The sequence below is a fragment of the Corythoichthys intestinalis genome, chromosome 3 (assembly GCF_030265065.1).
Source record: "Corythoichthys intestinalis isolate RoL2023-P3 chromosome 3, ASM3026506v1, whole genome shotgun sequence".
In the NCBI taxonomy this organism is placed as follows: domain Eukaryota; kingdom Metazoa; phylum Chordata; class Actinopteri; order Syngnathiformes; family Syngnathidae; genus Corythoichthys; species Corythoichthys intestinalis.
In genome coordinates, this window is record NC_080397.1 from 2,792,427 (window position 1) to 2,818,028 (window position 25,602).

The 25,602-nt window shown below is 41.2% G+C and overlaps 1 protein-coding gene across 2 annotated transcripts in view; it reads left to right on the forward strand.

The window, feature by feature from the left end:
- adamts12 (ADAM metallopeptidase with thrombospondin type 1 motif, 12) overlaps positions 1–25,602 on the forward strand; it is a 51,197-nt gene that overhangs the window by 5,645 nt on the left and 19,950 nt on the right. For both annotated transcript variants that reach the window (XM_057832780.1, XM_057832781.1), the window contains exons 3-5: positions 4,885–5,072; positions 5,838–6,187; positions 23,300–23,477. In XM_057832780.1, the coding sequence (XP_057688763.1) occupies positions 4,979–5,072; positions 5,838–6,187; positions 23,300–23,477 (622 nt within the window). In that variant the 5' untranslated portion in view covers positions 4,885–4,978. The remainder of the gene's footprint in view (positions 1–4,884; positions 5,073–5,837; positions 6,188–23,299; positions 23,478–25,602) is intronic.

Sequence of the window (25,602 nt, forward strand, 5' to 3'; positions counted from 1 at the left end):
TGTGTCGCTGAGGGGGTCAAACCTATTGCTGACGTGAAGCTGCTGGTGCACTAAGGTTGTGCGTTTACCACTGCGCTTCCCCCGTACAGTCACAAATCCGTCCTTAATTTCCCCCGGCTGCACGGGGCTCGCTGGGGGGCTAACTGCGCTAGCATTCCTACTACTGCAAGCACGACCTGCGGGCCCTGCCACTACCTGGCTATAGCTCGGACTAGCTTTCGTCTCTAGAGTGCAGAGCCGTGCTTCTAGCTCAGAAACCCTGGTCTCCAACCCTGAGACTAAGCTACACTTCCTACAGCTACTACTGTCCTCGACGAAGGAGTCAGGGTGCTCGCTATACATACAGCACACTGAGCAGAAAAGACGGGAGGAAGAAGGCAGAGGGCTAGCCATAGCTCGGATAAGCTAGGCTAGCAAGATAGAGCTAAAGAGGAGAGTAGAGTAGTTTTAATCCACGACCTGTTAAATCGTGGGATAAAACAAATTAAGGAGCACTAGGAGAGCCGAAGCAGCCTAGGATCGATTCTCCGATGTGTCCGTGGGATAAAACCAATTGAGGAGCACTAGGAGATTAGCGACTAGTAGCAGCGCTAACAAACAAACGATACACTCACCGGATGTGACGTCAACTTCCTCGTCCAAAAACGATCCAATAACGAATGAAAACAAAATACCCCACCGAAAAAGCGAGAGTGTAACAAAATAGCGATCAAATGCACAGGTGAATGAATGGCGAGCAAACAGCTGGCGAGGAGGTATGCGGCACGTGTGCTGTCAAATGCGAAGTTGCGAACTCTCAAAGACTGTAAAATGACGAGCGGTCAGATGACTTTTGTTAACGCTGCCTTTATTTGGTTAACAAGACTCAGGCACAATACAACACACTCGCGGGGATGCGAGCTCAAGCTACCTTGTATTGGCTTAGCTGCCGTAAAGCAAGTGTCGTTATTGCCGCAAATGTAAACAAAGCGCTGCACAATGGATACATGACAGACAGAGGCTAGTTTTTGAAGTTGGCACCCTTCCTCTGGCCCATCAGCCGGCCACCAGAGGAAGAGGGCCACATTTATGTGTACACTACACGCACTTTGCACACATTATAAATAATACTGTTTCTGTTCCTGTTCTAAGGCTCTGTTGTGTGTTTGTTTTGGGATTTATTGTTTTAATCAACAAATACAGTACTTATGTACAGTATGTAGAATGTATACGTCTTGTGTCTAATCTTTCCATTCCAAAAATAATTTACAGAAAAATCTGGCATATTTTAGAGATGGTTTGAACTGCGATTAATTACGATTAATTAATTTTTAAGCTGTGATTAACTCGATTAAAATTTTTAATCGTTTGACCGCCCTAATAACCCTTTTCAAGGCTGTGGTCATGAAGTTAATATGAGAAACTTGAAACTGTTCAGTGTTGCAACTGTTCAATTTTGCACATCAGATATTTTTTTTAAGTCTTAGCCAAAGTTATTTATTTTTATTTTGTTTTTCAAAATACCTACATTTCAGAATATTGTATTTTCTTTTTTGAGCAGAATTCTAGCTTTTGCTTTGTATGCCAATTTTAATTTTCATCAGCACAAATGTCTCAGATTTTCTTTTCCCAATTTGTTCTTCAGTGTTATTTTTGAACAGCCTTGAGAGCTTGCCTCATCTGAAAAGTTCTCACAAATTGCAATGAAATGGCCCAAGCAAACCAGACATGTTCCTCTGCACAACCCAGGGACGCCTTGATGTATAACGTGGCCACCAACTTCTTGAGTGAGAACGAAAGCCACCTAAGACGAACAAAAGCTCCCGATTATTTCCCAGGTTCAGATATTTCACAGTCTACTGCACATTACTGTAACAGCAGGGCTTTGTGGATGTCCCTTTGGGTTCAATCTGTGGGCGTAATAAAGAGGACCAAGGGAAGTATTCATTTTCTATTTGCTAGTACTTGTTGGGGTATTTGGCATGTAGGACTTGTTGTTTTTGTCATAGTTTATGGACAGGAAGGAAGAGGTCACAAAGGGTCTGACCTTACTTGTAGTTCACATTTGGTGATATTGTTCCAACACTTGAATTTCCCCGAATGTATGTATCATAAGCAAAAAAACTGCAGCCAACGCACTGTGTTACATATACAGTAAGAAAGTGTTTTTGGTCCAAGCAAACTGTTGACCGAATGAGAAAAACGTGTTTAGTCAAAGCAAACTGTGGAAGGAATGAGGATAAATTGTCCGGCAAAATAAATTGGAAATGTTGCACTGATTTTAGCTCATTTGACATTTCGTTCACCAGAAATGCAGTTTATGCTTTTGTACCGTCACAAATAAAAATTTGGAATAGGAGGGCCAATTTAAGTCCATCTGGGCAGAATATAAAATTTCGCAACCCAGATACAACGAAGTTAGGACATCGTGGCAGAATGGATTGGACATCTATTGCTGTCAATGGCAAGAGTTTCTATAATACCAAAATAACACACTTGCATTGTATATAACAACATGGGAAAACATATTTTAAAAGAATTCAGCTAACATAGGATTTAAAACAACATTGTAATGCAAATTTTTTAATTACGGTAACCGTTTCGTTTCACTATAACTATATAGATATTTTATATTGTAGTATCGTCAAAGTAGCCACCCTTTGCTCCGATTACATTTTTGCAAACTCTTGGCATTCTCTGGATGAGCTTCAAGAGGTAGTCACCTGAAATGGTTTTCGATTTACAGGTATGCCTTATTAGTTGAATTTCATGCTTTTATCAATGGGACTGGGCCATTCACTTGTGTTGCATTGAATAAGGTGTGTCCAAACCTGTGGCCTGTACCGCACATCTTGTTCGTGTTCAATCCTCGTTTCAAGCTCAGTTGTTGTTGAAGCTTTTGAAAGCTTAGGTTTAAAGAAATTCTAAATATCCAACTCACCTCCTCAGGTGTAGTTTTGGCTAAGCAAAGCAAAGGAACGTCTCTACGTATAGACAACATTTTAACATCTTGGCCTTTATTTAAAAGGAGAAGTTCAGGATTTTTGCCACTAGGCTTAATCTTCGAGTTAGCGGGGATGTAAATAGTCGGCGGAGTTAATTTTTAAAAAAAATCCCTGTGATTTTATTTCTTAGTGTGTCAATAAAACGAAATTAACAGATGTGACATAGTGAAATAAATTCAAAATGCAGATCATTGTTGGAAATACCCTTGTTGCCAAAACAATGTGACACCAAACTGCCGTAATTCATTTCATTCTGCGGGACAATTTTTTGGATGCGTAATGCGACTAAATTAGAGAGGAGCGCTTTGACCACTCGTGCTCAGTCTGCTGGGGAGTCCCTTTCGATCACACACACACACAAAAAAAAAAAACAATCAGCGGTAAAAAAGCCGATGTGATATCACTCCGCCCTGCTTGCCTAGACAGCCTGTTCCCTGCAGAGCTGCTGGATTACAAATGTTGCTGTTCAAACAGTTATTGACATTCAATGGTAAGTTTTAAATACTTTATCCTGAAAACATCGCCAACACTATTGATTGCATGGGTCATCATGATTCTCATGCGCATATGTTGTTTTTTATTGGTATGCTAAGCAGGCACCATTGACTTGCGGTAGCTTAGCCACTCCGGAGCCCTGAAACTAACAAATAACTAACAGACTGCTCGAAATTTGTTGAAATCAACTCCACCGAGTAATTAAAGCCTTATGTCAGAAATTCCGAACCTACCCTTAAGTTCATTTATAGGAACGTTAATTACATGCAATGACATTTTTCGGCCACCGGGCGGGGGGGAGCACTGCACCCCGTCGCCTCTCAATCTCCGCCTATGTTTCACCATTGAAAAAAACTCATGCACATGAATTTTGGATGAATTGATAATATATTCAAGGAGCTATATTCAATATCTTAAGCCATAGCTCATGATATACAATATATAGTACTATAAAGATAATGCATACACTTTAATATTCCATGTTACTCCCGGGTTTATAGACCTAAACAAGTATTTTCTCTTTTTTTTTTTTTTCCCTAATTTGATACGAAATATACTCAAACGTGTACATAGAACTAGCAAAATCAGAACAAAAGTAATTTTACCTACCAGTACTTACATTTCAAAATTTTTATTCTTTTGAATAAAATTCAAAATCATAAGTGATCCAATTAAATATATTTGAATATAAAATGTGAATATACCAGTTTGAATACAGTGCACATAAAGTCTACACACCCCTTTTTAAATGTAAGGGGGGAAAGTTTTTGAAACTGAGATGAACTCAAAACATTAAACCATGACAAATTTCTTAACATTATTTAAACCCTTTAGGGCAACTGTGGACACCATGTTTCAATTACAACTTATTGTTTTTCTTATATTAGCTGTTTTATACTGTATAATTTTATTAATAAAAACAATACAATGTTAATAAATACTATAATTTATATGATAAATAAATGGTTATGGCCCTAAATAACACCCTTAAGTTCATTTTATTTTTTTAAATTTCGTAGTATTTGATTCTTTGCCTGCCACTGACAGCGATAGACATCCAATTCATTTAAACAGGAGGATTGGCTATGAATGTTCATCTTTCAGTGTGGCAGCCAATGGGTGCCTTGTAAATACACGGTATTAGTATACTGTATTGACTTTTTTGAGTTAGTGTGAAGCCACGCAAGTAGTGAAAAGCTAAACTTCATTACATGCAGCTGTGTGTCTGAGGAGCTTGCAAGTTGAGGCAAGGTTGGAACCCACGTAGCTCCTTCCCCACGTTGCTTCTCTAAGAAGGAAAACAGACACCAGCTCCAGCAGAAGAACCCTCCTCCGTCCCTCCCTTCTTTCTTTCCTCCCTCCCTCCTCACGAGAGCCTCAGCTTTCTCCTTTCTTTCACGCACAGCCAACCTGGGGTCCCCTGATGAGGCAGGACGCACTCGCTCCAAACACCCCCGTGGACTCCTTTTCCACAGCTTGGAGTTGGCTTCCATGAAATAATGCCATGGTTGCAGGACTGCACGCTTCTTCTGTTGCTGCAACACTTTGTTTTTGGCCATGGAGACTTGGACCTTTCTGTCTTTTCAGGACAAGGTCAGTGTACTGCTTGTTTGCACCTCAAGTCAATGCACCACATAGTAAACCTGCAGTCTGTCATGCCCTCGCATATGGGCAAGGAGAGCAGCGATCGCAGATAGTTATTTTATGATCTGTTAAATTTCTCTTTTTTTCTCACCATCAATCCCTCAAAAAGAAAAGTGTCCTGTGTTTGAGGTAACATTGTTTAGTCGTTACATTGTTGTAACATTGTTCATAAAATCAGTTAATGTTTCAAACAGACTTCAACATATACAGTCCAAGCCATTTTTCTTCTGCTGTATATGAATCTAGTCAGTAAAAGACAATCAATCCCTCAACTCAATCAAAAGGCAACTCGATAACAAAAAAAAAAAAAAATGAATAATTAACAAGTCATAATTAACGCAGTAAATTGGTACCCCTGCTGGGTGGTTTTCATGTGGATAATACAGTATTTAACCCTTTCAGGGACAGTGGTGACTACAGTAGAGTAGAAAAGTTATCATTAGCTCAGCCCATTTACTGCCAGCCCAGAGTATGTGTTGTGGTAGTTAGTTAAAGAGCAATATACAATATTACAATATTATATATATATATATATATATATATATATATATATATGTGTGTGTGTGTGTGTGTGTGTGTGTGTGTGTGTGTGTGTGTGTGTGTGTGTGTGTGTGTGTGTGTGTGTGTGTTTTCTATTTGGTTTGAACAATTCCCCCCATATAATACATAATGATAATCTTCAGAGTGCATATAACCCTGTCTTTCATTCAACAGGCGGTGCCCCCCAATCAGGGTCCATCGTCCATCCAGTGAAAACCAACGCTGACGGAGAGTTCCTCTCCCATTCTCTGTCTCACCACTTCCAGCATGGACGAGTCAAGCGAGATCTCAGCTTATTGGCATGCGTTTACTACAAGCTCAACTATACTGGTGGCTCTTTGACCCTCAATTTGACGGAAAACCATCAGCTGCTTTCCGACGACTACATCCTGGAGAGTCGCAATGGCAGCGCCAGCCAGACAGAGAGCCGGCGGACGCCATCGGGGACGTCCTGTCACCTTCTTGGCACTGTGGAGGTGTCAGATGTGAAAGGAACTGCTGCTATCAGCACATGTAATGGACTGGTAAGGAATCACACACATACAAATATTGTAGTTCTGATTGTGATTTGAGTAGAGACCAGTCCAGTATTCAAGCCACCAAAAGTAATGATTAATAGATTTCTTTTTTTTTTTTACCATAATGACACAGTGGTAAAGTCATTGCTTTGACAAATGTACTAATCAAACATCTCATGCACTTTTAATCCAGTTTTTCTTGCGAAAACTTATGACCAACGAAAAAGAGGGTACCCAATTTCTTACCAAACTCACCTGTGAAATCTAGCTCAGTTGGGATCCTGGAAAAATGGATAGATTGTTCGACTTGTGCGCCATTGACATTAATTTGTCAAATTTATTTTAGGGATTGGAAAAGTCAATTTTGGTTATGTTTTTAAGGCTGAGTAGGCAATAACCTTAATTACACTAAATAGATCACGCATGAAAAATGGGTCCTAGTAAGGGGAAAGACAACTAGTATAAATGACCTTCATGTGAAAGACGGTTGCTGCTTGATCTAATAATTAGACCTCTGATATTGAAGAAAATATTCTCTAACCTTTTATAGAGCTAGTGGCTGTTATTGGTTATAATTATAAACATTTAATTAATAAATAAATACCTTAAACCTATTGTCCACATAATGTATGTGGACAATGGACATCATATTTTGGGTAATGGAGGCAGAGAAAAAAAAGTAAAAAATAAAAAAAGATAATTAATAGCATGCTAATACAAAACAAAATTAGTACAATTAATATGGGGAAAAAAATAACAACTACACTCTGGTTTTGGCCCTAACAAATGTTACTCATTGACTACCATTTACAATGATAGAATTCCAGTTCATTTAAACCGGGCGGACTGATATTAAATCAAGGGCGTAGGTGCATAGGGACGGTTGGGACAAAACACTACCTTTTATATTGTCTATTTACCTCCTTACTATCTTTCTTCTGTCTTTATGTTGGTATGTTGTATTATGTTTGTTTTAGTGTGTGAATTTTCAATATAAGAATTTATTCTTTCTTTTATATACAGTATAGCCTATGTTGATTAGTATGTTGATGTCTTGTCTGTTTTATGTTTTGTGTGGACCCCAGGAAGAGTAGCGGATGTTTTCATCACCTAATGAGGATCCTAATAAAATACAAAAATACAAATACACTACCAACTTTTTAGGATGCTCAAATTGTCCCCACCAACTTTTAAGCAACCTTATTTGCGTTATGTAATGACTTCAGGTATATAGGTCATTTATATTGTCTTCCTGTCACGGGGGGGGGAAATGTGAGAAACCGGGTGGAGAGCGACACCATGGGACCAAGGAGATACTCGAGACTGCACAGTTCACAATATTTATTTAAATTTCGAAAAACTAAAAAGGCTAAAAAATGCTAAAGGGCTAAAACCATAAAAGTCACAAGCCAACAATTGGAGGAGGGCACTCGAAGTTGATCTTGGCCAGGTGGAGTCCAACGTCCTTTGGGCGGTCGCTCTTGTCTCTCCACTGTCTGCAAACAGCCGAGGCAGGGCCTGTCACCCTGCCGCTGCGGTTGTCTCAGGTCGTGACACGTCGGCCAGGGCCTTCCGGTGATCGTCTCCAGTCTGCCTGGTCATTCCAGTGCCTCTCGTCAGGACTTGACTTGAGACTCGGCGTCCTCCTGGCCCTGAGCTCTCGTGGCCCTGAGCCGTCGTGGCCCTGTGCTCTCGTGGCCCTGTGCTCTCGTGGCTCTGTCTCTCGTGGCTCTGTCTCTCGTGGCTCTCTCTCCCCTGTGTCCACGTCACCTCGCCTTTTATTGACCAGTGGTACTGCTTTTGTCCCGCCCCGTCATACTCCAATTGGCTTAGTCCTCCATTTTGTTATCTTGACCAGAGTGTTACAGGTGTCCTGCGTAAGTGTTCTGATTGGTGTCAATTAGGTTGGAAGTTAAAACTACAAACAATGAATCTAAAAGCAACCCACAGCACACAATATTAAAACAAATCAAAATATTAAAACACTTCCACCTTGTGACATCCCCCCACACTTTAATGTTGGCAGTCCCTGCAACATTTAGTCTGTACCGTTTTGGAGGATTTCCGAAGTTGGCCCCAGCTGAACGTCACGGACCAAGAACCAACTCCTCTTACCTGGAGGGTTAACTGCAGTGGTCGGAAAAAACCCAGAGACCAAAGGGGAGGTTTCCCCCTTGGGTTGCTGTGCTCAGTAACTAATTGTTCATTTCTGCTGAGGCGGCTACATACCTTCACCTTTTGTTACTTTCAACGCCGCAGAGGCATGCAGATTTCTAATTGTTAATGTTCTGCACAACGTAAGGACGCTTCTCCAGCTGTCTAAATAGGGTAGGCCATCACATTCGTCTCAATACTAAGGGGTTTGTACAATTGGCAACTTTCACAATCACCACTCCACGACTCAATAGCTCAACGCCTTCAACTTCCAGATCCAACACCGCATAGCTTGCGTAAAGGATCACTAGGCCATTGGCTGTTCGCAACTCAAATACTACCGGGGCCTTTTCCCGCTTAGCTAAGGAAAAGTATTGGTCCAAAAGACAATTGCATCAATGCGACCCCGTGACTAACAGTCCAAACTACTACACCCCCTTTTTAATTGGTGGGCATTGCCCAATGAATGCTGTGGCCCTTGTCACCTCTGGTGCACATTCTACCCCGTCCCTTGCTACCTCAGTAACGGGGACTACTAGTTCAAAGCCGATGTGGAGAGGCCACTGGCCCCTTGCAACCGGCTATGCGGCCTGCCAGTCCCCATTGGCAGCAGATGGGCAGAACTCGTTTATCTCATTGATTGTTCAGTGACCCAATCTTCCCCGGCTGAGTTGGTCTTACAACGCAGTGTCGGAAGGGGAAGATCATCCCAGTCAGGGTGCTGCAGCCTGCAATACAACTCATAATCTTAAAATAATGAAGGTACAATCTCATCGGGTTTTTTTGAGCACAGCTAAAAACAAAACCTCAAAAAGGCACAAGGGTCCTAAGCCCATAAAATGAATCTTAAAAAAATTAAAATTTTCCAGACCTGATCTCACTCCTCAATCCTCCAGAACAGTCATTTAGCATTTTGTCTCTTCAAACAATGCGCCTAGCACAATTTCAACTTGAGCCTCTGTTAATTCATTGGATCCATTAAACTTGGGCAGCCTAGGGGCACCAGGGTACATGATTTCTATAAATCTCCTTGGTCACAAAGGTGCTCTCAAGACCCGGTCCGGCCAACAGCGCCAAATTTTCAGGTCTTGTCACGGGGGGGAAATGTGAGAAACCGGGTGGAGAGCGACACCATGGGACCAAGGAGATACTCGAGACTTCACAGTTCACAATATTTATTTAAATTTCAAAAAACTAAAAAGGCTAAAAGACTAAAGGGCTAAAACCATAAAAGTCACAAGCCAACAATTGGAGGAGGGCACTCGAAGTTGATCTTGGCCAGGTGGAGTCCAACGTCCTTTGGGCGGTCGCTCTTGTCTCTCCACTGTCTGCAAACAGCCGAGGCAGGGCCTGTCACCCTGCCGCTGCGGTTGTCTCAGGTCGTGACACGTCGGACAGGGCCTTCCGGTGATCGTCTCCAGTCTGCCTGGTCATTCCAGTGCCTCTCGTCAGGACTTGACTTGAGACTCGGCGTCCTCCTGGCCCTGAGCTCTCGCGGCCCTGAGCTTTCGTGGCCCTGAGCTGTCGTGGCCCTGTGCTCTCGTGGCTCTCGTGGCCCTGTGCTCTCGTGGCCCTGTGCTCTCGTGGCTCTGTCTCCCCTGTGTCCACGTCACCTCGCCTTTTATTGACAAGTGGCACTGCTTTTGTCCCGCCCCGTCATACTCCAACTGGCTTAGTCCTCCATTTTGTTATCTTGACCAGAGTATTACAGGTGTCCTGCGTAAGTGTTCTGATTGGTGTCAATTAGGTTGGAAGTTAAAACTACAAACAATGAATCTAAAAGCAACCCACAGCACACAATATTAAAACAAATCAAAATATTAAAACACTTCCACCTTGTGACATCCCCATATGTTTTAATAGTTGTAAATAACCCCCCCCCCCCCCCCCCCCCCCCATTAAGTGAATTATTTTCCATTATGTTTAGATTTACATGTAAATCTTTTCACTTGTTGAATGTGCCGGTCCATTTTTTCCTTCTGAACGCACATTTGATTGGCTGGTGACTTGACCCTCACACACACGCACATTAGGTATTCGAGATATGAGAAGTTGTTGTTTTTTTTTTTAGCCAGCAGCAGCCCTTGTTAGATTTTTTTTTCAGCCAGCAGCAGCCCTTGTTAGAAATGTAAAAAGACATCATTGTTTTGGAAGTGGGGAACACATCATTAATTTTGCTACTGTAGGTCCAACCTGCATCAGTGTTAGCAAAACATTAAACTGTGTGAACTTGCTAACCTGCAAATCTCAAGTAGGAAGTTGCTTCGAGAGAAGTGTCCTTCTCTTTGTGTTTTCTACAGTTAACATTAAATAAACTGTGAGAAATGTAGTGAAGTTTCCTGGAAACTATGGAACTAGAAAAACGTTAGCAAGAAGCTGTTTAGAGAGAGAGGGGTGCTGCATAACCTCATATGAAGCTCACAAGACACAACATACACTCAAACAATCTTAATTAATTATGTACATTTTTTTTTTTTAAGTGTTTTGGGGGGGGATGCCGCGAGCTACCCACACTAGCTTTCCGATTGACTGGTCGATTGTGATCGACGTCATGAGCACCCCTGATTTAGCATATCAATTAATTAGGTTTATATTCGTGAGAAATGTAGCCCTGACCCCCGTTCAACCAATCTGTTTGGCCTTATTAATGTCACACAGGTTATGCTGTAATATCGTCCCTACCAATGTTGAGACCAAACCTACGCCCTTGCATTAAATGCTCATGTTTCAGTGCAATTGACGGTGCTAGACGTCCAATCCATTTTGACTGGATTTGAATTGAACGTCTAGTGCGTCAATACCAGCCAATTACCCAAAAAGCGTACTCTATAAAGGGTTGAAAGGACAAAGAACACATTATAAATGCCCTTCATGTGAAATATGATTGCTCAAAGTTTTCATGTAGGCAAATCTCAAATTTCATAGAACTCTGATAATAGAGAAAAATCATGATTAAACACAAAACAATGATATGGCTTACAAGCGCAGACATTTTGTGGCAGGGATGCTGAAAGTCACTCAAAGCATGGGGTGATGAGTATCTTTTTCCCATCAAAAAACAGCCGTTTCGGTCCAAATTTGTCAGGCTCGCGCGTTCTCTCCATAAACGTGTGCACAATGGCAGTACACACGCATGCTGAATACTTTATGTACAACTACTAGACTACAACAAAGACAGCGTTCTATTTCATGTACAGTGTATGTTGTAGTTTTTGTGTCCGAAAGACAGCACAATGATCCAGGAACACATTTTAAAACTAAGGCTAGGTTCATACCGCAGGTCTTAATGCATGAGTCTGATTTTTTCGTGTTTTTCTGACTCGAGTGAGGCATCAACTTGACGGTCTGAACATGACAAGTTGCATAGAAATGAACCGTTTCAAAAATCCGTTCTGGGTCACTTTCGTATGTGGGTAAAATCCAATTTGGGCCACATTTTTCCAGAATGTCGCGACGGTCTGTACTGTCAAGTCTCCCAAATCGGAATTCATGCAGCAATTACGTCATTAAAGAGCAAGAAAGACGCTACGGTAGCGGTGCAGCTGTGCGTTATTAGCGCCTAACTTGTATTGAACACGGCTTTTGGGGAGGGGACGGGCTTGACAACAGTCATAAAAAAATAAAAATGGGTTGAGGATAAGCCTGAGAATGTTTTCTCTCTGCTCTATATGAGCAATATTTCAACATTGCTTACACGGCCGAGAGTCCGGGCAAACTGCCCGTATGTGTGTGTGACATGCACGTACAGTGCGTGCATGCTATCGATCCATGAATATAAGCCTAAATGGGGATTATTTATGCCTGATATTTGTGTTCTCTTTTTGAAAAGCAAAATATGATATCCCTGGAATGACGGATGACAGCCAGCATGTGTGGTCATTTGTTTTGATGCTACTGCGCATGCGGGTCTTCTTGCGCAGCGCGTGTCGGACTGCGAATTAGTGCGCATGCGTAGTACTTGAACGGTCTCAATGGACAAAGGCAGTCTGAACAGGCACACCAAAATAACAGATATGAAAAAAAAATCGGATTTGTGCATTAAGACAAGTGGTATGAACCTAGCCTGTTTTTGTTTTGATGCTTCTGCCCATGCGGGTCAGTTTGCTCCGAATTAATGTGGATGTGTAATAATTGAATGGCCTCAATGGACAAAGGCAGTCTAAATGGGCCTGCAGTATGAACCCAGCCTAAAAGGGCCAATATTGCCTCGCTTTAACACCCTGTTTCAACAATACTCAAATAAATTGCACATAAACATCCAACACAACAGCGCTCTGCTCGACGGCAGCTCAACAGCAACAACATGCAATGCAAGCGTGTCTGACCTATTTGAAGACACCAAAGGACATTCATCTTCATTTTCGACCTCGAATTGAATTTTACAAAATTTCACTGTTTTTGTAAAGAAAAAAATGCTAATTCGCTTGTCAACCTAACCTCTGTGAATAGTTTTCTTTTCCGTTCCAATAGAGCCTTATTCAGCGTGACACGGTAGCAAGCAAGGTGTCAGGTGGTGTTAATAACTTTTTTTTTTCAACATATATGATTGATCTCCATATGCATTTAATTCCCAAAGTTAAATACGCTATTGTTCGTGTTTTATTTATTTATGAATTTTTAACAGCAACAACAATAAAGGAATGTACCGAAACACTTTTTTTCCCTCCCCAACACCAAGGGGTGTTGCAGCACCCTCAGCACCCCACTTCCCTTGCCACTGTTTTGTGGCGTCAGTTATGTCCACGCACATACACTTTTATACACTCAAGCGCAGGTGCATTTGACAATGAGTATTATGACATAACGAGGAAGGGCAGGTAATCTGGAATACTCGCTTTTGATTGGCTAAAATAGTATCAGCATTGAAAAAATGGCTGCCCCCACAGACCATTATCACTCGGTGAAAATGTGGACTTTTATCGAGCTTTTTCTCTACTATTATACATTAAAAAATGAGGTTCTGACTGAAAGTGGACTTTTGGAGAGAGGTGTAATGCGGTTGAGGCTCCAAATACAGTGTCTCCATTGACATTGTCTTGTCTGTTAGTTTGCCTTTCAAAGACTTCCCGACACTGTTTGCAAAGCGGTTGCCCTGCAGACCTGCCGGCGGCTGCTGCTGATCCTCATCATCTCGCCATGAGACCATTTCCTGTCTTCTTTGTGTCACATTAAATCTGATACAGCCCTGTCATTGAACTCCCTCATAGTGTCAACCCCTGGGGGATGGTTTCACTTGGAGCTTGTTTTTAAAACTTGGATAGATGGGAGAACTAAGGTTGAACTTGAGGGTTTCAGACCATGCAGCCATCTCGTTTCCGGAGTGTTTGTCCTTTGGGTGGACTTATCGCCGCTCTGAAAATCCCAACCAAAGAAATATTACATTGAATTTCACATTCTGTCTTGTTTTTGCGTATTTTGTTGCATCACAGCAACAAGTGTCTTCTGTTATTTTAGCGTGGCTTACATTGCCTCTCCCTGCCGAGCCTCATTTGTTATAGCTGACTCTTTAGCCAAGTTAATGACAGCCTGTCCTGCCGCGGCATAATTTACAACTGACCCACTTTAAACCCTGCCCAATTGTCCGGCCCAGTGCTCGTATGACACTGTACATGTCACTCAAAACGCATATCTTCAAGATGGAATTTCAGTACTTTTTACCATCCCTTCTTTCAAACTCAAGGGAATCCATTTTTTATATATTATCCATAATTTTCACTGTAGTAAAAACTTTGCCCCAGAGAGTCCAATTTATAGGCAGATGTGGAGCGGAAACATTTCCAGCTGCAGTCTCAGGAAACAAATCAACACAGATTTGAATTAAATTTAGACAACATCAGCAGAAAGAATCTTGTTTAAAAAATTTTACCTAGGACAGAATTGAATTATTCCGATGGGTAATAGTATAGAAAAAACCATAATTAAAAAGCTATGAAGTGGTTGCATGATATGCGGGCATTTTAGCCAATGAAAAATGCATGTATCACAGACTACTCTCCCATTCCTGATGACATCATTAATAATTACGGTATTATTCCATGGACCTGTGCACAAGTTGATCAGTGTTTATGTGCATGGGTATAATTGATGTCACAAAATGGCCGTGTGCATTGGGGTGTCATTGTTTTGTTTTTGTTTTTTTGTTTTTATAGCTAAACATTATTTGAACCATTAGGAGACGTCTTATAATTTCACGATTTGTCCGTGGTTCTGCGGGAAGACCATCCATTCATATAAGAAATTTGCCGTCAAGCTTTAGCCTTTCCCTGAGGCATGAGGACAAACAAGTTCAGACCTATTGTCCTTTTTTAGCTCTCCTCACTCAAACTCAAAAGAAAAGAGATTTTGACCCAACATAAAGGAATTCTCTTGAATTGGGAGAAAGTTGAAAGGTAGTTTTTTTGTATGACAAGCAACCGCCACTCCTTTACCTGTTTGCTACTAATAAGTTTTAGAAGGTCACCAACAGTAGAGACTTTATTGCGGTCACACTACAACCCACAGAAGCAGGAAAGAGCTGTAAAGCAGTCCCACATGGCCGTTGTATTTACAACATTGACCCATGTTATGGTAACCTCCTGTGGTACTTGTACCTCATATTTAAAAAACATTTCGAAGTGGTAACGGGATTCAGAGATATTGCTAGCTTAAAGGGACAGACACCTAGAATTAAATTCACTTCATGTGAAAGACGGTTCCTGTACCGTCATTTTCGGACTATAAACTCCTACTTTTTGTCATGCAATTAACGAGATCTCTGTCGTTGTTTTACATGCTTTTTTTTGGTCGCCATAACACAACTGTTCTTCATGCCTTGAGGCTGCTTAGCCCCTCCCCTCTTACAGATGTCTTATAGACCCTACCCACCGACGTCACAAAATCACGTGATCGCTGTATTGTTCCGCCCCATTGTCCGTCATTTTGTGTCTGTATTATCAATGGTCTCAATTGATCGAGCAATTTATAATGCATTTCATGGAAGACCCGGTGCTTTCGGATGCCGTAAACTCACTGGATGTGTTGCATAAAAGGCGTTATGTGGAAAAGCTTCGTTCTATACAGTCGCCAGATCCATATTTAATGCCCAAATCGATATTTTTGGACCCGCTGTCTTCGCCGTCTCTGCCTGACATCTGCTACCCTGATATCTACAATTATCTTATCCACACAAAATCAGCATATTCTCACAAAAGTTTGAAAAACTTTAAGAGCTTGGAGGCTTATAAATACTTCGTTGCTGGTTGGGTGAAACAGGTCCTCGTCCACGAAAATTCGGCAGGAATCTATCTTGTGCTTGGAAAGGTGAGTTACAAAATTTTCAATTCAAAATCTTTTGTTCTTGCTAACATCCACTGTCAAGTCTAATGTATTTCATGTCATTTGTCAATGGAGCTAGGGCTTTAAATGTTTATATGGTTTAGCGATAGCACTCTCACTACATACATACGTGTATGTTGTCAGCCCAAAACCCTCTAAATATATATTAAATGCATCTTACCAGATATAAAATGACTACTACATAATCTGTGGTAATCGTTTGGAGCCCAGTTTTCTCTTCGAATTGCAGCAGCCCATCTCGCTCTCCTCTCCAGGTCTCTCGGAATCCGGTAGAACTTCAAGTCTCTCCGTCTATATTCTCTGTTATTGCAACCGACTGCCACACACGCCTTCACCATTTTGATTATTAATGTTAACGAGCAGAAAAACACGCCGTAAATAGGAGGAATGTACGTAGCCGTAACAGGTAAACACGATGTGTTGACGGACAATTGGGCGGCACCAGTCAGGAGGGCGGAGTTGTGACGTCACGTGAGTAGGGTCTATACGGCAAGGATGTGATAGTTCCTTGACACTTTTTTCCCTCATTTTGAATCTTATAGTCCAGTGCGGCTAATTTGTTGATTTATTTGGGTTAGTAGGTAACACTTTTTTTGACAGCGGCGTCATAAGACTGTCATAATTATGACATAACACTGTCAAGGGCATTAATGAAATCTTATGATATATGTTATTAAGTTTCATCCGGCAAATTTTGTCACTAACTCCATTTATGTCCAGCTCGGATCTTTTACAATATTCAACAGTGAGATAATTTACCGATGTCACTAAATGATATCTGTCATAAGCATTCATTAATGCTCATGACAGTGTAATATCTTATAATGCTGCTGTCAAATAAAGTCTTACCTGCTAATAAATACAGTGAGGACAGCTGCGGCTTATAATCAGGTGCGGCTTATCTGTGAACAAATGCCGTTTTCGTGCCAAATTTTGTGGGTGGCGGCTTATAGTCAGGTACGCCTTATAATCTGAAAATTACAGTAAGTATACAAATCAAGGATTTCTTTGGCTCCTGGTAATGGAAATGATGTTTAACTCCTTGCCTGCCATTGACAATAATAGGCATCAAATTCATTTAAAGTGGGAGGACTGGCTTTGAATGCTTAAGTTTTAGTGCCATTGACGATTTGTTCATTCGTCCCTCCCAGTCAAAATGGATTGGACGTCTAGCGCTGTCAATGGCAGTGTAGGGCCTGCAAATGCGTAAACAAAGAGACAACAACTGAGGGATGCGTTCAAGGATTTATTAAATACAAACAAAACAAACACGCGATTGCGGAAAAGGAGGAATAACAAAACAGGTCCGTGACAGAAGTTCAAAGGGGATCAATACTACTAACCCGAGGGTAACCAAGGTGGTCGGCAGACAGCCAGTAAGATAACTAGATAAAACTCTCAAATACCTGTACAAAGTAGAGGAATTCAAGACGAAAGCAGCAGATGATCAAAACCCAAAGCAGGGGCGAAATCAGCAAATGCAATACGACTCGAAAGTACAAGATGTCAAATGGCGACCAGCAAGTTCCTATCTCGGGACCCTTCAGTTGGATCGCCTGAGTTTAAATACAGTCTTGATAAGCTTGAATTGGCTGCAGGTCCGACGTTGGGAACGCTCCCACAACCAGCTCTGTAACAAAACACTATCTGTACAACAGAGTGTGACAGGGAGCCAATGAGTTAAACAACAAAAAATTACATTGCTTATGAGCGCAGCCATTTTGTCATATCAGTTATACCCACACACAAGACTCTTTCCACTGGGGTGAGCATAATAAAGGTGTTGTCTGTCCCATTTTAATTTTTTTCTGCTGAAAAAACACATTTATTGCAGAAAATATACCAAACTTTCTTTGCTAAGAAGCAATTTAACATCAGCTGGGATAGGCTTCAACTTACTAGAAGTCTAGATAATGGATGAATGAATTTTTGCAATACCCGACTTGATAACTTGGCACAGTGAGAAAGAAATGCTTTGTACACAAAAAATAGTTTCCTATTCTACCCATTTCGTGCCCAAGAAATCTTTTATGTCTTACATATTTTCATAGGGAGGGGTGTAGAAATGTCTAAGGACGCGCCACTGTGAATTGATAGTTCATTGACCTGGTTAACTCATTAGCCGTCATTGACAGTGATACCTGATCAAACAGATTGGACGTCCATCGCTACCAAAGGCAGCCAATGAGTTAAAACAGAGATATGTAATAATTTAATATCATCATCTAGTATCCTTCTGTCTACATGTCTTCACATGTTGGACCATTAAAATATATCCGCTTAATGCCTGCGGTGGCTGGAATGTATCTCGGCAGGTTGTCGCGACAACGAGGTCTTCTAAAGCTTTTACTCTGCATCACATCTTCAAAATTCTGCATCATTCTCAATTTTTTCCACGTTGTCAGCAGTTATCATAAAACATGTCTTAAGCATTTAGAAATTAATCCTGTTTAAGTGCAGTGGCAACACGTTCATTTGCAGCGCACAGATAGTATAAATGTGAGTGCTGATGTCCGACATGTTTGCGTTCAGATCATATGAATCATGCGGCGTGATGCATGTTTGGATGGGCCTCCCTGTAGCATTCATTCCTGGACCATCTGCTCTCCACCACCTGCTTTGCACTTTGGAAGTTATATAGGAGATGATATTGAGGTATGACAGCTAGAAAATTAGCAAGCACATTGTGTTTGCATGTGTTAAAAAAAAAAAGAAAAGGAAAAAAAAAAGAAGTGCAAGAGCGGTGAAATGAGTTGTAAGTTGTGCACAGAGCTTCTGGGAATGTCCGTCACTTTTCTGGGGATGTATCAACTTACGTCCTTTGTGGATGAGTCCATCAACACTTGTAGCCAAAGGACATTCTCTAAATATTTTCTTCACGATTTAATTTCTTCTCACTTTGGGTGGAGATTTGAAAAATATGTCAATTGGGAAAGAAGCTTGTAGAGCCCTGCAGCAGGGAATCATGTTTCATTGACAGTGACGACGCTTGGGAGGACTGCCAGCTCCTTCAAGTGAAAATGGGTTGACGTCTATCGCATCAGTGACATCCAATGAGTTAAACACCATCTCTTCAGTCACCTAAAGATAACGGAAAAGCACGTTATGTCCTTACTATGCAAGTCCCTGCCCACTTTGTGGTTCCTACACGCCCACTCACCAAGACAAATACTTTAAATTTAACTATGGACTATTGAAATTCAATCCAAATTGGATATTGATAAAAGGTAAGCAAAAAGAACCAACTAAAATAACCTGAAAGGGGACATTTTGGACATTATTAGGGGTGGGAACCTCTTGTTACCGCACGATACAATACGATTTAAAATGCAAAGCTCACAATAACAATGTTCTCACGGTATGGCGAAACAACGATTATCGATACATTGGTCAGGATATCGTGCTACAAAACACCTAATAAACAGGAAAAACAAGCTATTTTGATCAATCTGCTGTGAGTTTATCACTGGTAGACGTCCAATCCATTTGAACTAGGACAATGGCATCCGTCCGTCTGTCAGTCCGATTGTCCATCCATCATCTACCGCTTAATCCGGTGTCGGGTCGTGGGGGCAGTCGCTTTAGCAGGGAAGCCCAAACTTCCTTCTCCCCAGCCACTTCAACCAGCTCCTCCAGCGGGATCCTAAGGGGTTCCAGGCCAGCCGAGAAACATAACCTCTCCAGCGTGTCCTGGGTTATCCCCAGGGCCTCCCGCCGGTGGGACATGCCCGGAACATCTCTCCACGGAAGTGTCCAGGAGTCATCCGAACCAGATGCCCGAGCCACATGACCTGGCTCCTCTTAATGCGGAGGAGTAATGGCTCGATGCAGAGTCCCTCCCGGATGACCGAGCTTCTCACCCTACCTCTAAGGGAGAGCTCGGGCATCCTGTGGAGGAAACTCATTTCGGCCGCTTGTATCCGGGATCTTGTTCTTCTAGTCACGACCCAGAGCTTGTGACCATAAGTGAGGGTAGGAACATAGATCGACTGGTAAATCGAGAGCTTCATCTGTCTCTTGTCGATCTTCCGCTCCCCCCTACCCTCACTCGTAAACAAGACCCCAAGATACTTAGACTCCCCCACTTGGGGCAGGATTTCATCCCCGACCCGGAGCAGGCACGCTTTGCTTTTCCGGCTGAGGACCATGGTCTCGGATTTCGAGGTGCTGATCTTCATCCCAACCGCTTCACACTCGGCTACGTACCGCTCCAGTGAGAGTTCACGGCTTGATAAACCCAACAGCAACACATCATCAGCAAAAATCAGAGATGATATGCTGAAGCCACCAAACTGGAGCCCCTTAACGCTTCAGCTGCGCCTAGAAATTCTGTCCATAAAAGTTATGAACAGAATCACTGAACAGAATCATCAACCTTGGCGGAGTCCAACCATCAATGGGAACGGATTGACTTACTGCCGGCAACGCGGACCAAACTCTGACAACGGTCGTACAGGGACCGAACAACCCTTACCAAGGGGCTCGGAACCCCGTAATTCCGAAGCACCCCCACAGGACTCCCTGAAGGACACGGTCGAACGCCTTCTCCAAATCCACTAAACACAAGTAGACCGACTGGGCGAACTCTCATGCACCTTCAAGGACCCTGCTGTTCCACTGTTCCACGGCCGAGACGAAAACCACACTGCTCCTCCTGAATCCGAGATTCGACTTCCCGACGGACCCTCCTCTCTAGCACCCCTGAATAGACTTTCCCGGGGAGGCTGAGGAGTGCGATCCATCTGTAAATCGTCCCCGCACCCGAAGGCGGAGGAAGGCTATCCTCTCGTCTACCGGGGCAAACCCCAACATACGGGCGCCAAACCATTGGGCAAAAGGTATGCCCACACCTGCTCTGCGCCTCTCACCGTGGGCAACTGCCACAACCCACACTGTGTGTGGAGGCGAGTCCAACTATATCTAGTCCATGGGAAGGGGGGGGGCCCATGTTGCCTTTTCGGGCTGTGCCCAGCAGGGGTCCATGGGTACAGGCCCAGCCACCAGACGCTCACCTTCGAGCCCCACCTCCAGGCCTGGCTCCAGAAGGGGGCCTCTGTAACCCGCGTCCTGGCATGGGAAACCTGGATCCATTCATTTTTTTTGTCAAAAGGGGTCTTTTGAGCCATGCTTAGTCTTGCCCCTCACCTAGGACCTGTTTGCCACCCTGCAAGCGGCATAAAGCTCCAGACAACATAGTTCCTAGGATCACTGGGACACACAAACCCCTCCACCACAATAAGGTGATGACTCACGCAGGAGGAAAATGGCAACCAATAAGTTTAATTTGGGGCATTAATGGGTCAATTGTTACAGAACAGAAACTCACCCGGGAATCTCCCCATATGAATAGGCAATGACTAAAAACTCAACAGTAAGTGACCTGTAAATTCCCTAAAATAAACAAAAAGTTAACTATAAAAGCCCCAAAAATCGGAAAGATGGGCTGCGAATCCTTTGGTTTCAAATGAACGAAAGTTCATTCACCTCTTCCCGTCTAAATGGATTGGGGGTCTAGCGCCGTCAGTTGCAATCAGTTAACAGAGACACTATTATGGTGGCAACTTTTTTTTTTTTTTTTGTTAAACATTCACACCTTTTAAAAACGATCAATCGATTCTTTGCAGGAGCATATCGATAACCTTTTGGGATACAAGGTATTTCGATGTATCACTATTTCGATATTTTGTTACACCCTTAGACTTAATGCACATTGTTTTGCAAACCTGATAAAATGACATCAAAGCTAAAAAAAAATGATTACAAATTTTAATCACAATTAGTAGAATGAGTTTCCTGAAATGAACTGTGCTTCATCACATTGTCATACAAATGAAACAATAATGAATGTTTAAGAAATATATACAGTGGTAATAGTCTGTCCTGACTTTCTCTTCCTGTGCTATTTGTTATTAGGTTTAGCCTACAAAATATAGTCGTAACGAATACTCATAGCTAAGTAGTAATACAAATCATACATTCTGAGTGAGCTTACACTCTACCACCACCACTCTAAACAGCACTCTGAACTGACGTTTGGTTCTGCAGTGTAATGAGGCATGCTCTTCTCCATTGAATCTGTTCAGAATACAGACTCAAACTACAGAAGCATCCTGAGAGAGCAGACTTCCTTCTAAGCAGCCAAATTCAAAGCATCACTATATTTATGCCCTCTGTGGCCTTTGACCGTCGAGTCTTTCCTTTCTCATTTTATCTCCTACCATGAAAATTTAGGTTAAATAGACTAATCCAGGCGTCTCCAAACCGGTCCTCGAGGGCCGCTATGGGCCCTGGTTTTTGTTCATACCGATCAAGCACAGACCTTTTAACCAATGTGGTTTGTACTAAAACAAGCAGCACCTGACTGCAATCAACTGATTACACTTTTAAAACATCAGATTGGTGATAAGGTGTGGTCTTGTTGTGGTGGTGTGAAATCCTGTACCCACTGCGGCCCTATGTGGAATAGTGTGGAGACCACTGGACTAATCCATTAGGAATTTATCCCAAAATTCAATTTCTGACCTTTTGTGATGTTTGACCTCATTACCCCAAACTCTTATCATCACTTCCGTTTCAGATTACAAACATATCATGCACATTTCATAATAATCCTTTCATTCGTTTTTGAGTTGTCCAGAACAAAAAACATATACAGACAGGCAAACAAACAAACAGACAGAGACAGATATATTGCTCCGCTTGTGTAGGTTTCACCTACCTGAAGCAGACTAAAGACTTAACTTATTCTTTAATACTTCTGATGTTAATACATGATTAAAATAGATAATTGAATTAATTGATTGTGGGTTAACTCGGAGTAAATTCGTTAACTTGCCTAGCCTTAAAAAGTTAATGCAAAAAAAAAAAAACTCATGCTTTTGCTATGGTGGCCTATTTTCCAAAGTTCAGTGCAACAAGTGGGTTTAAAAAGGTTTCTCCCCATTTGAACTCTGTGAACCCCCCATTCCCTAAAAGCAAACATGATATCCTGTGCACGGTGTTGAATGAACATTTTTGGGGATTTTTTTTCTCCCCCCTGCTTATGAAAGTGGTCAACATGACCTAGAAATTGGAACTGTGCATAGCCAGAGCACTACAGAACCGCAGGATCTGGCATATCGCCTGATTTCTCACAGCTGTTTTAAGCACACTGGAGAAACTGGCCAATCGGACGCAAGAATAAGAATAATTTATAGACACCTTTTTGTTTAATTTGAAACATAAAAACATGAATATTCAGTACCGGTCCTGTCACATCTAATAAATCGGACGTCAATCGCATCAGTGGCAGCCAATGAGTTAAAAGAAAAACTATCCAGGACCTTCTTTTTTTTTTTTTTTTTTCCGTCTTTAATACCTGTTTGTGCTGGAGGGTGTGTTTCACCGTAGGAAAGTGCTTCACCAGTAAGAACTTGCATGGCATACTTGGCAAGATGTCTCTTTTTTGCAGACAGAATCTGCCTGCAGGGTAAAAAGAAGAAAGAGAATGTTTACAAGCTCGCCTGATGAATAATGATGAAATTAAGAAAGAAATTTTTATCTGCTGGTACTTTGAGGCAGTGTCAAACTTGGTGTTGTAAAACATAAATCATGTAACCAAGTGGTGTCTTATGCTTTTTTCCGCGATAGAGAGGCTTCTTCTCCCTCCCTGAGGGACACTTTTTCATCGAGCCACTCCCAAAATCTGCAAGCAATCCCGCAGGTTCCCCAGAGCCGCACATCATCTCGCAGAGAGTTACCACGGTAACGCACAGGGAAAAACGCAGCGCCAAAGGAAAACAGACACCAAGTCCGTGTGGAGTATCAGGTATATGTTTCCTTTTCATTTAAAGCTCAACATTACCATAACCCAACCCTTTTCTTAATATATATCTATATATTTTATTTTTTTAATTTAAAAAAAAAAAAAAAGATTTGATTTGGGGTGGATAGTAATGCGTTACATGTACTCCGTTACATTTACAAGAGTAACTTTTTGAGAAAAATGTACTTCTAAGAGTAGTTTTACTAAGGTTTTTACTAGGGTTGTTCCGATCATGATTTTTTTCTCCCGATCCGATCCCGATCGTTTTAGTTTGAGTATCTGCCGATCCCGATATTTCCCGATATTTCCCAATCCGATTGTTTTTTTTTTAATTTCCCGATTCAATTCCAATCATTCCCGATAATTTTTCCCGATCATATACATTTTGGCAATGCATTAAGAAAAAAATGAATAAAACTATATACATTCAACATGCAGTACATAAGTACTGTATTTGTTTATTATGACAATAAATCCTCAAGATGGCATTTACATTATTAACATTCTTTCTGTGAGAGGGATCCACGGATAGAAAGACTTGTAATTCTTAAAGGATAAATGTGACTTTGTAAATTGTGACTAAATATTGCCATCTAGTGTATTTCTTGAGCTTTCAGTAAATGATACTCTAGCCATTTAACTTCTGCCCAAATGCATGATGGGAAGTGCAACCATGACTGTGCGTCGTGGTACCAATTGATATATCTTCTCTGCATTGAGAAATTACATATGGTGTTAAGAAAAAGATCAACTACTGCCTTTTTTTCCCCACATTGCTTCCAACAATTATTCTAATCATTGGGAGAGGGTTTGAAAGGCTTTAGCCAATTAAAAAAAGGTTCCAAAGGCTGCCAAAATTCACTCTACTCATTTTACGCTGCCTTTTAGCTCTATATACTGCATGGATAAAACGGTGCCATTATAGATTGAACGCGACAATGCGTGAGTGAGTCGTGCAACGCATTCGTTAATTGCAATTAATATTATAACTAGGGCTGTCAAAATTATCGCGTTAACGCACGGTAATTAATTTTTTTAATTAAACACGTTAAAATATTTGACGCAATTAACGCACATGTCCCGCTCGGACAGTATTCTGCCTTTTGGTAAGTTTTACTGCAAGGTTTTTTTGTGCTGTCTAACAGCGAACTCTTGTGGTCGCTTTGCGACATGGTTTATTGCTTTCTTGCCAGTTCAATATGGCTGCATGACGTCTCTGGCTGACGCCTACGTTGTAATGTTGTGCTTATATGATCCTTGGACAAGATTTGAATGTAAGTATGGTTGTTGTAAAGAATGTATATATTATGTTAGTAAGCGAAATGTTATATTTTTTGTATGAGACACTTTTTGTTTATGTTTAGTGAACCTGTATAGCGTGCTAAGCTAACGTTGTTGCTAATGCAATGCTTGTGTACTTTTTTTTGTAGTTTCACTACGGTCTAAAGAGGACAGTGGTTTGAGGCCATTTTATTAATAAATCTGATGAAAAAGGAAGAAGTCTGATTATTAAGGCGTCGTTCACTAGCTGTCTAGCTTTGGAAAAAGTAGACGCTTCGGAGTGAGGACAGCATAGACAGATTTAAATGACAGTAGAGTGAAATGCCCACTACAGTCCTTATGTACCGTATGTTGAATGTATATATCCATCTTGTTTCTTATCTTTCCATTCCGACAAATTATTTTACAGAATATATATATAATTTACAGAAAAATATGGCATATTTTATAGATGGTTTGAATTCCGATTAATTGCGATTAATTACGATTAATTAATTTTTAAGCTGTAATTACCTCGATTAAAAATTTTAATCGTTTGACAGCCCTAATATATATATATATATATATATATATTTTTTTTTTTTTTTTAATTAAAATAAAAATTTAAAAAATTAATTACTGCGCGTTAATGCGATAATTTTGACAGCCCTAATATATATATAGATATAGATAGATAGATAGATAGATAGATAGATAGATAGATAGATAGATAGATAGATAGATAGATAGATAGATAGATAGATAGATAGATAGATAGATAGATAGATAGATAGATAGATAGATAGATAGATAGATAGATAGATAGATAGATAGATAGATATATATATATATATATATATATATATAT